The following is a 15,073-nucleotide window of genomic DNA, read 5'->3' on the forward strand; positions in this document are numbered from 1 at the left end:
AGCCTCTGCCATAGCATAATGTTTGAATTAGGCTTATTTAGAAATGGGGAATTTTAAAAATACGCCGTGGAAGAAAGCAGGAGCCATGCTGTTGGGAAATCTGAACCCTTGTTTGACCTGAGAAGGGGCTCTGTGAGGGATCCCTCTAGCTTTTGGAGATGAGATTCTTTCTCCGTGAGGAAGTTCACATTCAGGGGAGCCACACCCAGACATTTCCTGTTCTTAAATCTAGATTTGGAATCCTTCTCTACCTAAAAGTGCCATTCCTGGCTGAAGATCCTGCCTCTTCAGGGCTTTAGCTGGCCAAAATGGGATTGGCAATCTCTCAAGGCCCCTTAAACTGCCCTTGTTCCCTTTATTGTGTATTGACTGATCCGGCTCCCTGAGGACCAGCAGGAGGTGGGGGAAGGAATCTAGGCAAGGCCAGCTGTGAGTCGCGACAAGTCAGTTCCAAAGACTTGCCAGAAGGAGTTTGGTAGCACTTTCTCTGACTAACAAATATCAATAAAAGATGTAGGCTTTTGTAAGCCTCAGATCCCTTCATCAGGGTGTTTGCAATCACTTCCTAGATGCACAGATGAATCTACCTAAAATCATAGATGCATCACTTCCTAGATGCATAGATGGCTCTGTGCATCGGAAGAAGGGAGCTGCAACTCACAAAAGCTTCTGCCTTTTAATAAAGTGTTTTAGTCCGAAAAGATGCTACCAGACTCCTCCTGACTTTTTACCACCATAGACTAACATGGCTTTCTACAAAGACTAACCAGAACTTTGTCCACCTGTTTTCCAGTTTCCCACTCACTTTCAGTCACAGCATGTTCTCTGACATCTGAAAGATCAGATCCTTGCTCTTTAAATTATTGCCTGGGCTTCAGTTGCCTTGTGAAGCCCTCCATCCACCCAGCAACCAGCATAGAGACCACCCAAATGAATGGTCAAGAGCATCCTTGGTCCTGATGGTCCTCGGTCCTTGACCTAGGCAGTGAATGGCTTCATCAACGTCTGTAGGTTGGACTGATGCTCCCTGTATCGGAATGGTCCAGTTCAGCTTCCCAAACCAGGGTGGACCTGACGGATGGCGCCTATAGCTTCCAGAAATCCCAAGCAATGTGGCTGTGCTGGTTAGGAATTTTGGGAATTCCAGACCGAACACATCAGATCAGTAGCTTTTGGAAAGCTGATTTAGTCCAAGCTACTGAGAACACCGAGACCTTTCAACCAGTTAAAAAAAACCAAACTTCTGTAAGTTGCAGGTGGAATCCAAGCTTGCTCTTGTACATTCTGTTTGTCTTTTTGGGTGTGTGTAAACGACACTTGTGATTTCTCTAGCACCAACCCGCTTGCCACGAAACTGCACAGCATTATCACTGACGAGGTGTTTGAGTTTTACTGTACCCAGTGCCGTAAGCAAATCAACCGCCTCGAAGATCTTTCCGCCCGCCTCAGTGATCTTGAAATGAATAGGTAACTGGTTTGAGGCATGGCATTTTCTCTGTTAAGAGCATGAGCTGTGTGTTCTTTACCAAGCATATGTCCTTGCTTTTTTTATTTATTTATTTATTTATTTATTTATTTATATATATATATATATATATATATATATATATATATAAAGTCAATCTTTTTTAAAAAGTGCATGGCGTGCCCACAGACCTTCTTGAGCTGGCCTGAACATTTCTTACAGCTCTTGCTTTCCTCAGCATTTTTGGATCCACCATTTTCTTGGGTGGGACACGCCACCGGTGTCCTCTGAAAGGACAAGCCAGAATGCTGTTTTTCAGTAACAATGACAGTCATTGCATGTTAAGAACGCATGTTGCCTAACACTGATCCTTTCAACAACAGATGCACTATTAGCACCTCTAGAAATGGCCTTAGCCCTTCAAATCTAAAAAGCCTCCTTGATGATACTTAAGCTTAAAGCAAGGACATTGCTAGCCGGAATGCTTTCTTTTATGAGCGTCCTGCTCTATGATGCTTCCTCTTTGCATGCTCACTGTTGTCCTAATATGAATGTGATGCTTAATTCCTCCTTAACCTGTGGATTATGATCAACATTGAGCAGAGGGGGAAGCTGAAAGAAGAGGAACATGCCAGTTGATCAAAAAGAGGACAACAACCTCATGAGTTGTTGTCCACCAATGGAGGTCTGCCATCATAGGATGGGAGCCCTTCCCTTCATTACCAGAGCTGATAGGAGTTAAATCTAGGGCTGTTCCCTCTTATTCACCAGAATGGGGAAGCCCCCTCAGGTAACTTAGTTGGAGGACCATGAAGAGTGAGGTACCTAGTTTCATTTATAGTGTTGCATTTTTGTTGGTGGAGAGAGAGAGTGTCATGTGAGATTTTTGTAACTTTGCTGGCATTGGAGCAGAGGACCTTGGTATTAGAGGCAAGGACTGATGGGGATGTTCCTCAGACAGCAAAAAGTTTTGAGCCGGCCACCTCTATTTTCGAGTGGCAGTTCCTTGCAGCCTTGAGGGAATGAATGATTGCTGTAGGTGGTCAGTTCCCTACAAGGGCTCTCCTGATGTATTGAACTTCTGGACCAGAACATCTAGAAGGATCTCAGGTTGAGGGAAGGCCATGCTGGATAAAATGTCAATGCCCAGGCTGTTGGCACTGCTGATGGTAGCCCAGCTTCTACACGATGTATCTGTAGAACCTCTTTCCTTGCTGCTTAATTACCAGTCATCTTTTTATGTTGAACATTCATATTTGTAGCCTATTTTGATGGTATTTCACAAGAAAATTTACAACATTTGTGTCTATGTGGGTGTGGGTGTTTTGAGTACCCCTCAAAGAACAAAATGTGATGTTTGATGAAGCATAGAAGTTGAAGAAATAATATAGGAATGCCCTCTTGAAGCCAGTCCATACATTTGAAAAAAATGTGAGGTAGTCCTGAGGGAGGCTGGGGGAGAAATCCACACAATCCAGTTGAACATCATTAACTAATATAAACCCAAAGAGAAAGTGATGCTTGAAATTTTTAGGAGGTGAGCTAGCTTTCTACATGTTGGTAGAACATTCAGCTCTGGGTTCTGAAACAACTTGGTCCTAGGATGTCTGGATCAGGGGCTTTTGCCCCATATGGATAGATGTGCCAATGGAGACCTTGTGAAGCTCAGAAAGATTTAGCCACCAACAGAGCCAAGTGCAATGGAGACATCCAGTGGCATCCAGAATTTCATGAGATAGATGCATTTGTGTTTTTCTACCTACTTCCTCTGCCCAGTTGAATTCCTCCCCTTTTAAGACGGGGAAACAACCACAGAGCTCCTCCAAAAGTTGCTGTAGAATTTTATTTTTTAATGCAAGAGAATGTTAAAAAGATTACACCCAGGGGGTGTAATTATATTACCAGTTAGCCAATGATTTCAAGTTCAGTGTTTTTGTCTTTGTCCAACTAAATACCTGGATTATTGCCTCCCTGGCATGCCATTCAAAGAGAGGTGCCACCCTTAGCCAGAAAAAGCTTTGCTGGCTGAGGAATTGTGGGAGTTGAAGTCCACACACCTTAAAGTTGCTGAGGTGGGGAGATGCTGGTCTCTGGGTTCCAGAGATGGTTGGTTACGGTGCTCCCCTGAGAAAGCGCCCTTGAGAGGGCTTCAAAAGGTGGACTTGACCAGGAGGCTAAGACAGAGGGAGTGCAGTGCATGCAACGGGAGTGTGGGGGTGATGTGTTTGTGCTGTGCTGCAAATTGTAAAGGATATGGCCCTCCTGTTCTGTCTTTGCTTGCTTCCTGTTTCACTGTTGCTCTTCAGTATCAGCTTTCCTGACTTAGTTTTCCTGTTGTTCATTTCACAGCCCGAATAAGAGACTCTCCAGCAAAAAGGTAGCAAGGTAGGGTGATGTTTCTTTTACTGCTTTCCCTTGCTTTGAAGTGGTCATGCCTGCCTCGTGCTATTCCTTCTTGGGGGTTAATAGTTATTCCAAACTCCCAGGATGTTGTGGGACCATTTCTTTCTCCTAGTGATAAACATCTCAGAAGCAGAGCCGTTCAGATGGTTGGTTTGCAGGTTCCAAGCTTAGCAATGTGGGTGGGTTTCTCCTTTGCTGACCCTAGAAGGGGGGGGAACCCTCCTAAAGGGGGATTTTGGGTAGGGGGTTCCAGCGGGAACTCTGGCAAACCTTGGAGAGGGATGTTCTAGCTTCAGAGGTCCACCAGGTTATGCTCTGCTAATATTAGAGATGTCCCCTCTGCACGGGTTGCCAAGGTACACCTGTGAGAAAAGGCACACTGCGGGATCTTCAGCTCATTCCTGACCACATTCTGCATCTAAGTGTTGGGAGGTTTCTCTGCCAGGTCAGTCTTGAGGATTTGGGACTCAGTGTCAGAGCTTGTGGGGATGCTGGGAAAAGGAACGAAGAGGGTCAGCAGAATTAAACAATCAAGAAATAGTGGGGAAGTCAGTTTCTCTCATAAACTTAGCTCAGGTGGGGAGAAATCTGGGAAGAAGCATTTCAGGTCATTCCAAGAGACTCTGCCTTAGCGAACTCACTATAAACACAGCTGAGAAATTCTTCATGCTGTTTCCAAAAACCTGTATTTAGCATTCAAGATCCCTTATTGAAATCCATGCGATCCGTGATTCTTTCATCTTGCCCAGCTGGCTTGACGCTGAGTCAGGAGGAAGAAAAGGATGGTCTGCTTTGTCGAATTAGGCCATCTTTCCCCCCGTGCCCCCATTTTGCTACCTGTCGCAAGGCTGCAGGCTGTGGCTGGCAGGGAGAGACCGTCCACAGGGTTAAATGTCTGTGTGCCTCCTGCCATTTGACCCGTTATTAAAATGCCATCAGTATAAAATTCCAATACCTTTGTAGCTTCTTAGCCAATGCGGCAATTTCCCATCGTCGTGTTCTCACTTGGCGTATCAGAGAGATCTGCTGGGGTTGGAGGGGTGGCCAAGAACTGCTTTTCTTTTTCCTTTCTTTTGTTTTATTGCCTTTTTATTTTAATTGTCCTTTTAGGTTAAGTTTTTTTTTTTCTCCCTGTCTCTCCCCTGGATGGAGAAGCTGATATGTCAGCCAGTTAGCGCTCTGCAAACTACCCCATTCTTCTTGTTTGAAATTGTGTGATAATATAAGTATCAGCAGGCAACAGCATCCGAGCAACCTTCTTTGGGCTTAGAAGTACTAAGTCTGGGTGAATGCCTGGATGGGAGACCACTAAAAAAACCCAGGGTTGAGGGCTAGACTGGGAAATGAAAAACTCAAAAAATATCCCCAAAGAAGACAGTGGGAAACCACTTAATTTGGGGGTGGGGGCTGTGTAAAAAAACTCCATAAATGTGCTCCTGAAGTTATTAGAAGCCTTTGCATTTCTATAAGTAACTAAGCTAGGTAAAAATAATCAAAGCCCATTGCTATCCTCCTTCTATATTTTTCTGGAAATCTCTACTCAAAGATTGGAGGAAATCAGCAGGCAGCATCTGAAGAGGAAAGGGAACCCTTTCTAAATTATGTAGGAGAAGAATCTGTGTCCCATCTTACGCTAGGATGACCCGGGCTCTGCTCAGGAGGTGCCCAAGTAGAAACGCGGCACACCAAAGGGGACCCATAAGGTGTGCTTTCCTGGTTTCAGATGTGCCATCCTTCCATTTAACAACAAAGGAAACAGCCTTTTACTAAGGCCGGTCATTAGTCCATCTACTGAATGAGGTCAGCGCTAGCTGGTAGCATCTTTCCGGGGTTTCAGGGTGGAGCTTTTCCACCCTGGCCTGCCAATGCTCAGGACTAGACCTGGGAATCTGGGCAGACGAGAGAAGGGCTTTGCATGTAGTTAGTGATGCCCTGCAACAGTTCGGAGGGAAGAGGGTGTCCTGTGCTGTATATCCGTTGAGGGCACCGTCATAGGAAGAACTTCTCTGCAACGGGTGGACAGTTATGGACACCTTGCGTATGGACTACTGCAATGCACTTTACCTGGAGCTGCCTTTGAAAACCACTTGGAAGCTGCAGCTGGTCCAGAAGGTGGCAGCATGGGCAAATACTGGCACGTCTCATCAGGCCCGTGCAACAGCTTTCCTCTGTGAGCTTCACTGGTTACTAGTAGGCTTCCAGGTGCAATGCAAGGTGCTGGTATTTACCTACAAAGCCCTTTGTGGTATAGGGCAGTGTTTCATGCTGGCTGGGGAATTCTGGGAGTTGAAGTCCACCCATCTTAAAGTCGCCAAGGTTGAGAAACACTGTGTAGAGCCTGTTTAATTGAAGGATTGTCTCTCTTCCATGGCTTCTATGTGACTTATATAATTGGACAGAGTTGGCGTGTTCTAGTCCTGTCCATTAGGCAGTGTCACCTGATGGGAAGGGTATCTTCTTCATCACAGCCCCTGCCCTCTGGAACACTGTCCCTCCCAAGATACATTGGTTTGCAGCTGGCCATGCTTAGAAGACCCCTAAAAAATGTCCCTTTCCCCAGGCCCTGGATTAGAATGAGTGGCAGGTCCTGTGCACTTGATTATTTTTTAACCGCTTGTCATTCTTCCAGGCTTTGAGTTTCTCATTGTATTTTACCATTCCTTTGACAGTGTGCCCTCCAGAGTGGTTGTAGAATTGGGGGGCCTTCTCAGTTTCATAAAATAATCAATACATCTCTTTGCCCGCGTGGACCAAGGTGGTTGCGAAGGGGTTCTCGATTTGGGGTGAAGTGCCTGCTTCTCCCTTGGAGCTGGTGATGGGCTGTTTTACCCATCTGACCTTTGCTCTGTATTGCCTCCTAGAACTTATTCACATCATGCGCAAGGCAGAAATGCATGAGGTTTTGCTGGGGGAATGAGGGGGAGATGCCAAGCTTTGTTCTTTTCCGCAGAATGGTGATGAAACACTCGTTTAGTGATACATTGCATGACTGGTTAACAGCCGATAAATGTCTGGCCCAGATGACTTGCCATAAAATGGCAGACTTTGGACCACAACACAGAAGCTGGGTGACGTGGTAGAGGTCCAGTTAACTTCCTGTGGTCACAGCAGGAGAGCTATTTCGCTATCTTGCTACTTCCCAACCTGCCCCTCCTTCCGGCCCAGCTCCTTGCTGCTTATTGCTTTCGAGTGTACAGTTTGCCTCGTTGCCGCAAAGATGAAAAAGAAATGAAGTGGACGAAAGCCTCATTACCCCATATTCCAAAGAGCAAACGTATAAAAGGGTGAACTGCTTGCAATTGATTCCTTCGCTCTCTGAGCCAACCGCCAACTTTCCAAATGAGCTGAGAGAGCCATCCAAAGTTGGGAGGGTCACCATAGATGGGAGCCTCCAGCTGTGAAACTGAAATATGATGAATATTATTTCACTGACGAAAGCCTGCTCAGAATGCCTGCTGGCCTTCGGCGTTTAGCTTCTGCCTGCCTGAAATGAGGGGCCACTGGGGAATCCTATGCAGGAAAGGAGGGGGGCAGAATAAGGGAAGTTTTAACCCAACTTGACCCCTCTGGGCATTTGTTGTCCTCTACAGCCATGTTTGATGTGATGGTGGCTTTGCTTTGGTTTGCATTGATCTGTCTTGCTTCCAGACACCTGCATCAGACAGGAACCTTTTCGGTGGATAACATGGAACAACCTTTCCGGAAGAGCCTGGAGTGTCTGGAAGAGGATATCACTGATAAGGTCTGTGCATCTTGAACCAAGGGAGACGGTGTATAGGTCTGTTTAACTAAATGGATTTAACCAGGACACATATATGCATGCGTGCGCACACAGAGGAGAGAGTAGGGAGGGAAGGATTTCCATCCATCCATCCATCCATCCATCCATCCATCCATCCATCCATCCATCCATCCTGTGGATTGCATTATTAAGGTTGGTCGCACAGTCAGCCAGATGTTTCAATTGGATCTGGCATTTTTATCCACCTGTCAAGTCCTTCCCAAGGATCTGGGATGGGCAGAGGTTGTTTGATGGGGTTAAAGGGATTGTCGCAGGATGGAAGCTGTTCCAAGTGAAGCTGCCTTTGGCAATGGACTGATGGTGGTGGTGATGATTGCATTACTATTATTTCATTAGATGTAGATATCACCTGATTCTAAAGTAACTCTGGGCAGCTCACAGTTGGTCCAAGCCTGCTTTGATTTAAAAATCACCTTGATGCTATAAGGCTTTAGTCTGGATCAGTCTGACTTTTTCTCTCTATTCTACCCCCCCATCCCCCCCCCAAAAAAACAGCCAGCCCGGCCAAACCTTCTTGTTTTTCAGGAGATGACCACCATTATCAAAACAAGGCAAGATAAAAATCTAATCATGATCATCATCTATAGGGTCTTGCTTTTAGTGATGAAGGGTTGTCATCTCTCTCCTTCCACCCACCCCCCACCCCCCTGGCCAGGAATTTTAAAAATGGGTCAATTTTGTCTCAGCTAAATGAGTTAATTTTGGCATGGCTGAGAGCAAGACGTTTTGGCTGTATGAGTTTCTGCAAGAGAAATTGGTTGGGGCACAGCCCCTGGATTACGAAGCGACGGGCTCCAAATAGAGGAGGCAGGGAGTCCCAAATGCAGAAACTCGGGTGGTACTGAATGCTAGCAAAAGCTGAAATAAGCTTAGTGCAGGCAATCATACAGAGTTGCAACAGGCAGCTTCTTTGGTTGGGATGAGTGGCTGGATAATGCTTTTGTTGGGGCAGGAGAGCTGTGAGTTATGAGATCAGTTGGAAGTAAATGATCTAAGAGAGAGGTGAAAATATAATTGTACGTACAGTATAATTGCTGTGAAGAATATCGGAAGCTACTTCTTTATACCTTTGTACCTTTCTTGTTCTTTTTTTCCCCCCTACTTTCTTCATTTCCTTTTCTTATTGCGCTGTTAGCTTTTTCTGTTGTTTTTCTTTTTCATTTTCTCTGTTCTAAGTCAGCTTGCAGTCGTTCTTATCGTCCTTAAAACTTTTAATTACATCGATTCTGGAACCGCGTTTCTAGAACGTATCCCATTGTGGAACAGATGTATTAGGAAGGATGGGGCGCCCTGATGTTTACACCTCACCCCGTTTTCTGCAGGTGATCTTCTTGGAGAAAAGAGTGACGGAGCTGGAAAAGGACACCGTTGCAAATGGGGAGCAGCAGAGCCGGTTAAAGCAAGAAAACCTTCAGCTGGTGCACAGGTACGTTTTGAGGACAGATCTGTCTGTTCGGAAACAGCCGGGGCCCAATTTTGTGCGGCAGTCGAGGAGCTGACTTGTTTGCGGGGGGCTTCACTTAAAAAGCCTGCAGATCAGGCAGAAGACCAGATTAGAAACTCAGCTTTTTGCAGGCAGGGTGATATTATTGTTACGAGGATTATTTCTTCATACAGCTCCCTTTTCAACGGGACTTTCTCAATAGGACTTATCAGTGGATTAGGCTGTGTAATGAGTTAATTAATCCTCAAGGCAAGCACTAAAAAAAATGGGGGTCTGCCTTTTAAAAAGCAGACAAATCTAAAAGAGGAATTCGGAGAACAGAACATTTTCTAAGAGAGCCCGCGTCCCCTGGATTGTAGGAATGTTACTGTTTTTCAGCTCTTTTTTGTATTTCGCAGGTGCTTTAGTGCACCATAAAGAGGATGAGAAAGCAATATTCTAGAGAATGCCCACAACTTTGCCAGATATGGCCTATGTTGACCATATATATTTCTTTCCTCTAAGATAGAAATCAGACCGTTGTCAAAATCACCGAGGAGGACCTGGGTCAGCTAAAATCACAGGAAGTCAAGGCTAGGAGGAGTCTGGTAGCACTTTTTCAGATTAACAGATTGCCTCATCCCAATTTAAACCCTACTCCATGCATCTGATGAAGTGAGCTGTAGTTCACAAAAGGTGATGCCTTTTAATAACATCTGTTAGTCTGAAAAGGTGCCACCAGACTCCTGATCTGTGGCTATCCTAGACTAACACGGCTCTCCTCCTACAATGTCTGCAAGGAAATCAAAGTGTGTGACTCTCAGATTTGTGGATCCCAGATAAAAACCTCCCTTGTTTCCTTTGGTCCGTATGCAACAGACAGTGAGTTCTCATGGGGTGGCAACTGGAGCTAATCTGGAAATCTCTCTTCTTCTGGACAGAGCAAATGCCTTGGAAGAGCAGCTGAAAGAACAAGAGGTAAAATCTGATGAAGTTCTTATGGAAGAAATCCGGAAACAGAGAGATCTGCTCAGCAGGATGGAGCGGGAAAAGAGCATAGAAATTGAAAACTTACAAGCCCGGTAAGACTGACCAGTTTGTGGAAGCGACAAGGAATTGCATTAGTACCCAAGATTATCTGCTGAATGTGGTTGGTGGAAAACTTGGGACAGACAGAGAGGGGAGGATTTCTTCACTCGGTCTATTGAATGGGCCTTATTGAACCTTCTGCCACAAGGTTATGAGATGGTCATAAGAAGCTTTTATAGAGAGGTTGACAAAGCTATCAACTGCTCCCAGATCCCTAGGTTCTCAGATAATCCACGCTTCCTAAGATTTAATTGCTGGGTAAAGAAGATTTGCTTCCATGCCCTGTTCAGCAGAACCATGAGTCTGATCCAGCAGTGCTCATCTACAATATATTATATACATTTTGCAGATGTACATTGTCTTTGCAGAGTTACATTTTATTTATTTATTTATTCATCAAATTTGTCACCGCCCATCTTGTGAAACGACTCTGGGCGGTTTACAACAAGATAAAAATTCATTAAAATACAACATAAAAAACAATCCTAAAAATATATAAATTCCAAGAAGATAGAAAATTGGCAAGTAATTCCAGCGAGCATCATCAGGGGGATCACCACCCCCAGGGGCGGGTAGAGTCCATATGGCCCCATGCACACTGACAGAGCCAGGTCTTTAAACCTTTTCAGAAAGCTGGGAGGGTAAGGGCCCACCACACCTCTGTGGGGAGAATATTCCAAAGGGTAGGGGCAAAGGCAGAGAAGGGTCTCTTCCTGGGCCCCGCCAGCCGACATTCCCTTGCTAACAGGATCCGCAACATGCCCCCTCTGTCTGACCGGACATTCATAATATACTCCTATTTTGATCTAAATTTTAATGGCTGAAATAGAGGGTGAATTCATATTCTGACATGGCTTTTTGGCTCTTAACTGACAACTAGCAAATTCTGCCCTGACATATTTCAAGGTGATGACTCAGTTAGGAGAACAGTTACCAGAGCTTGGGTTAAAAGGTTTGAATTAAATGAAAGAACAAGAAGCCGCTATTGTTAGCAAGCATGCTGCCTTCACCTCTGAGTGAAGGGCCTGTGAGTTCTGAGATGTTTGTTTGGCCTGCATTCCTGAAGTTCTTCTAGACATATTCCTAAACCATTATGGCTTGTCCTTAACCTTTGGGATGGTACTAAGTAGAAACGGGAATGGAGAAATGGCCAGAATTATGATCCTAGAATTATGAGTTTGGACTCATTAGTGGATAGTCACGAAACCACTTGGTGTATGGTTGTATATAGGTTTGTGTTCGCATGCAGACTTACTCTCTGCTCTGCCTTCTCCCTGAGTTAGTGACACGGTTTTGAGAATCCACCTAACAGAAGGGAAGCAACCCAGAAACAACGGAAGGCAAACCAGGATGTTCTTAACTCACAAACGGCAAATTCTGCCCCTGAGATACTTAAAGCTGTGGCTCTGTTAGGAGAACAATTACTGGAGCTTTGGGCTAAAAGGTTTTAATTAAATGAAAGATGCAAAAGAAACAGTTTTGTTAGGAAGCACATTGCCTTCACCTCTGAGTGAAGAGCCATTCTTTCAGAGAGGGCTGCATTTGTATGGAATATGGAAAAATCCCAAAAGAATAATGGGAATTGTAGCTTAGGACATGTGGAAAACAGCAGGAAGTTGCCATCATTTTTTCCGTCTTGCATTTTTGATGTAAGTTGCCAGACACTGTTGATTAACTGTGGTGTTATACAGCCCTGGCAGGGTCAGTTGGGATGACAGTAATAGATTTCTAAGTATGTATTTGGGTTTATGCAAATGTGCAGGTTGCATCAACTGGACGATGAAAATGGAGAACTTCGGTCCTGTGTCCCTTGCCTCAAAGCCAATATTGAGAGGCTGGAGGAGGTGAGCACTTTCTTCTCCTAGGGAGAGACTTTCCTCAATTATGCTCCCCCATATCCCTAAACTCAGATGAAATGTGGGCTTTTGCTGTATCCCAGAACATGGTGTTGGGGGACTGGGAGTCTTGCAGAACGAAACCTTCATTATCCTGCAATAATCCAGCAGCATTGCTTACTGTTCTCCTGGAGCATCTCATGCAGCTTGCAAAGCTTGGTTGACTCTTCCCGGAGTCCCTGCTGTTGGGCAAAACTGAGGCAGCAAATGGCAGCTGCTGAAAGAGAAAGGAGGATTGGAAGACAATTCTCTGGGCCAACCAGCTAGCTGAACTTGCTGTTCTAAGTGTGTCCTGTCCCCTGTGCAAAACCACAACTCAGTAGATTCTGTTTAACAACTGGGGACAGAGGTTTTGATCCTGATCTTGACTAGCACAATTTCTTGGTCTAGCTGACCAAGCTGACCTGCCTAGAGACAACAGGTAAACTCAAGTGGTGAGATTAAACCTAGCTGGTTTGCATGCCACCCTTGTGCTTTATCACCGAGCGACCTGAGCCTTTCTCCCGGGGTTGAGACTGCTGGAAGAGTCCCAGTTTCATCGTTTTCCTTCTTTTCTTTCTTTTAGGAGAAGCAAAAGTTGTTGGATGAAATCGAAGATCTCACAGTTCAGCTCACTGAGGAGCAGGAGAACAAGAGAAGGCTGGGGGAAAAGTTGAACCACGAGAGACACCAGTTTCAGAAGGATAAAGAGTCCACGCAGGAGGTGAGAAGTGCCACCACTGGTTGACAGAAATTCAAATAGGCCACGGGACTCTTGTGAAATTACGAAGGAACTTAACTGCATGCAAACTTTTGCAAGCTTTTCAAGGTCAGAGTTTCCTTTCCAGCTAAAAGTCTGGAGAAGATTTGAGGAACAGAATAAACTTCTGCAAGATCTGAATTGTACCATGCGGTCTATAACATCCCCAATTCTACATGCACAGAAGAGGGGAAAAAAATTATGTCAGTACAAGAGCTGCATAGCAGTTCTAAAATAGTCCCTTCCTTCCTATGATTTGTATCTCACCCTTCTGCCCAGAGGGCGCTTTAGATGTTGCATTTCTCTCGACCTCCGAGAGAAATTATTTAATGAAATCTTTTAGCCCCTCTCCAGACACAACCATTTGCGATCTGCTGTTGGCCTCCTTCAGTTCAGGGTAAAAGTAGCTGCAGGTCATAGGTTGCGTTTGGAAAAGGCTGGCTTCTGGGCACAGCTCAGATCAGATGGCAAGAAAGATGGCTCTGAGAGGGAGGAGGGTGAAAAGAACCCTTGCCCGGCCGGGGACAGCTGTGCCTTTGGCTGGCTGACTTTGCTTACAGCAAGAGCCAGTCTGGGTGAATTGATTGCCGATACCATTGGCCTTGACCTTGCTTGCTTGCCTTGCAGCTGATTGAGGACCTCAGGAAGCAGCTGGAACACCTCCAGCTCTTCAAGCTGGAAGCTGAGCAGCGAAGAGGCAGGAGCAGCAGCACCGGCCTCCAGGAATACAACAGCCGGACACGGGAGAATGAGTTGGAGCAAGAGATCAGACGGCTCAAGCAGGTAGAAGACATCTAGACGTGGGGTTGTTGGGGAACTCTCCACTTGTGAAGGCACCATTGGGGGCATCTTAGGGGATGGAGGGAAGCTGTATGGTGCTCTGAGGTTACGCCTACGGCTCCCCTGTGATCTTTGGGGGAGTGAAGGGTGGGGATCAGCTTGCAGTCGGTCTCGCTTCTGTGATGTGTGGTCTCTGTAATGAGCACTTGGATGAGAAGGACTTCTGAACGTGAAGGCTTCCTATTTGCTCCTGGAGCAGAGAGAGGAAAGAGCTGTAAGTTACTGGGAGAGAATATACCTCGTGTTGAAAGGTTGAAGTTCACTCTCAGTGTCTCCAGTTAAACAAAAAGGAGATGGGGAATCAGATGACAGGAGATGAGCTACAACCTGCCTTTTCTGCAGAAGAAGCACCATCATTCAGCTGCTGGTTAGCCAGCCCACCAGCTGCCCTATAGATAATGCTGGGAGAGGACCTTCAGGGCTCTGTACTGTGAGGTGCCAGTGATGCTGAGACAAGTCTCTCAGAGGGCTGCACATTTTAGGCATAGTGAAGCAGAGGGGTTGGGAGTGGGCTGGCCCCAGTTTGCCTCCCATCTGGATTTGCCATGTGCTCCTTAAGGTCCTTTCTCAGCCTGGAAGTGGTTACTCACTGGAGTAGATGGTAAGGAACCAGAGAGACCAACTGTCTGACATGCTGCGAGACTGCTCCTTCTAGTCCTGTGCTTTTGAATGGAGCATGAGAGATCCAGCTTGCTCTGTACGTGGACAGAGCCTGCAGAAGACTCCAAAGACAGCAGTCATTTCAAAGAATCCTGTGGTGAGGACTTGGGGAAAGATTCCAGCAGAGAGAACCTTGGTCAAAACAGACCTAGGTGGTTGGCCGCTGTGGAAGGCAGCTTCACGTGTTCTCACTCCTTGTCTGCTGGTTAAGGCAGAAGCTGGTGTGACTGTCGGGCGGTTTCCTTTGCAAACAGGACAACCGAAACTTGAAGGAGCAGAATGATGAGCTGAACGGGCAGATCATAAACCTCAGTATTCAAGGTGCCAAGAATCTCTTCTCGGCTTCCTTCTCTGAATCTCTGGCTGCGGAAATCAGCTCGGTCTCCAGAGACGAGGTAACATCAGCAACCCTACGGGGACTTTCCGGGACTGTTTCCCTGCAAGCAACAAAGATGGAGCTGAGTGTGTTGGGGGAGGCTATTTAGAGGACCGTAGAAAAGTTGGGCCAGAATCCACAGCACTTTCACATTAGAAAGGGCTACTTTGGTTTTGGGAGGCACTTGAATGATTTCTGTTTATCTTGATACAACTAACTAAATAACTATTTCCCAGATACAGACAGTCCCCTACTTATGAACTTTCGAGTTGCGAACTTTCACTGATACAAACAAGATGGACCCAGAAGTCGGGAGAAGGCAGGAAAGGGTTAGTTTCAGTGCACTGCAAACGAACCCTTTCCCACTTTCTCCCGCCTTCC

At 45.8% G+C, this 15,073-nt stretch overlaps 1 protein-coding gene across 9 annotated transcripts in view; it reads left to right on the forward strand.

The window, feature by feature from the left end:
• The window catches only part of RAB11FIP3 (RAB11 family interacting protein 3), an 88,379-nt gene that overhangs the window by 69,652 nt on the left and 3,654 nt on the right, over positions 1-15,073 (forward strand). For 7 of the 9 annotated variants that reach the window (XM_088150990.1, XM_088150991.1, XM_088150996.1 and 4 more), the window contains 9 exons: positions 1,333-1,467; positions 3,815-3,850; positions 7,517-7,610; positions 8,993-9,096; positions 10,035-10,175; positions 11,945-12,026; positions 12,643-12,780; positions 13,444-13,599; positions 14,571-14,711. In XM_088150990.1, coding sequence (XP_088007116.1) covers positions 1,333-1,467; positions 3,815-3,850; positions 7,517-7,610; positions 8,993-9,096; positions 10,035-10,175; positions 11,945-12,026; positions 12,643-12,780; positions 13,444-13,599; positions 14,571-14,711 — 1,027 coding nt within the window. The remainder of the gene's footprint in view (positions 1-1,332; positions 1,468-3,814; positions 3,851-7,516; positions 7,611-8,992; positions 9,097-10,034; positions 10,176-11,944; positions 12,027-12,642; positions 12,781-13,443; positions 13,600-14,570; positions 14,712-15,073) is intronic. The other 2 variants (XM_088150992.1, XM_088150998.1) reach the window with 1 other exon arrangement.

This window comes from Python bivittatus, unplaced genomic scaffold (genome assembly GCF_059951505.1).
Source record: "Python bivittatus isolate LINGU-HERP-01145 unplaced genomic scaffold, Pbiv_v1 ctg000640_np1212, whole genome shotgun sequence".
Lineage (NCBI taxonomy): Eukaryota > Metazoa > Chordata > Lepidosauria > Squamata > Pythonidae > Python > Python bivittatus.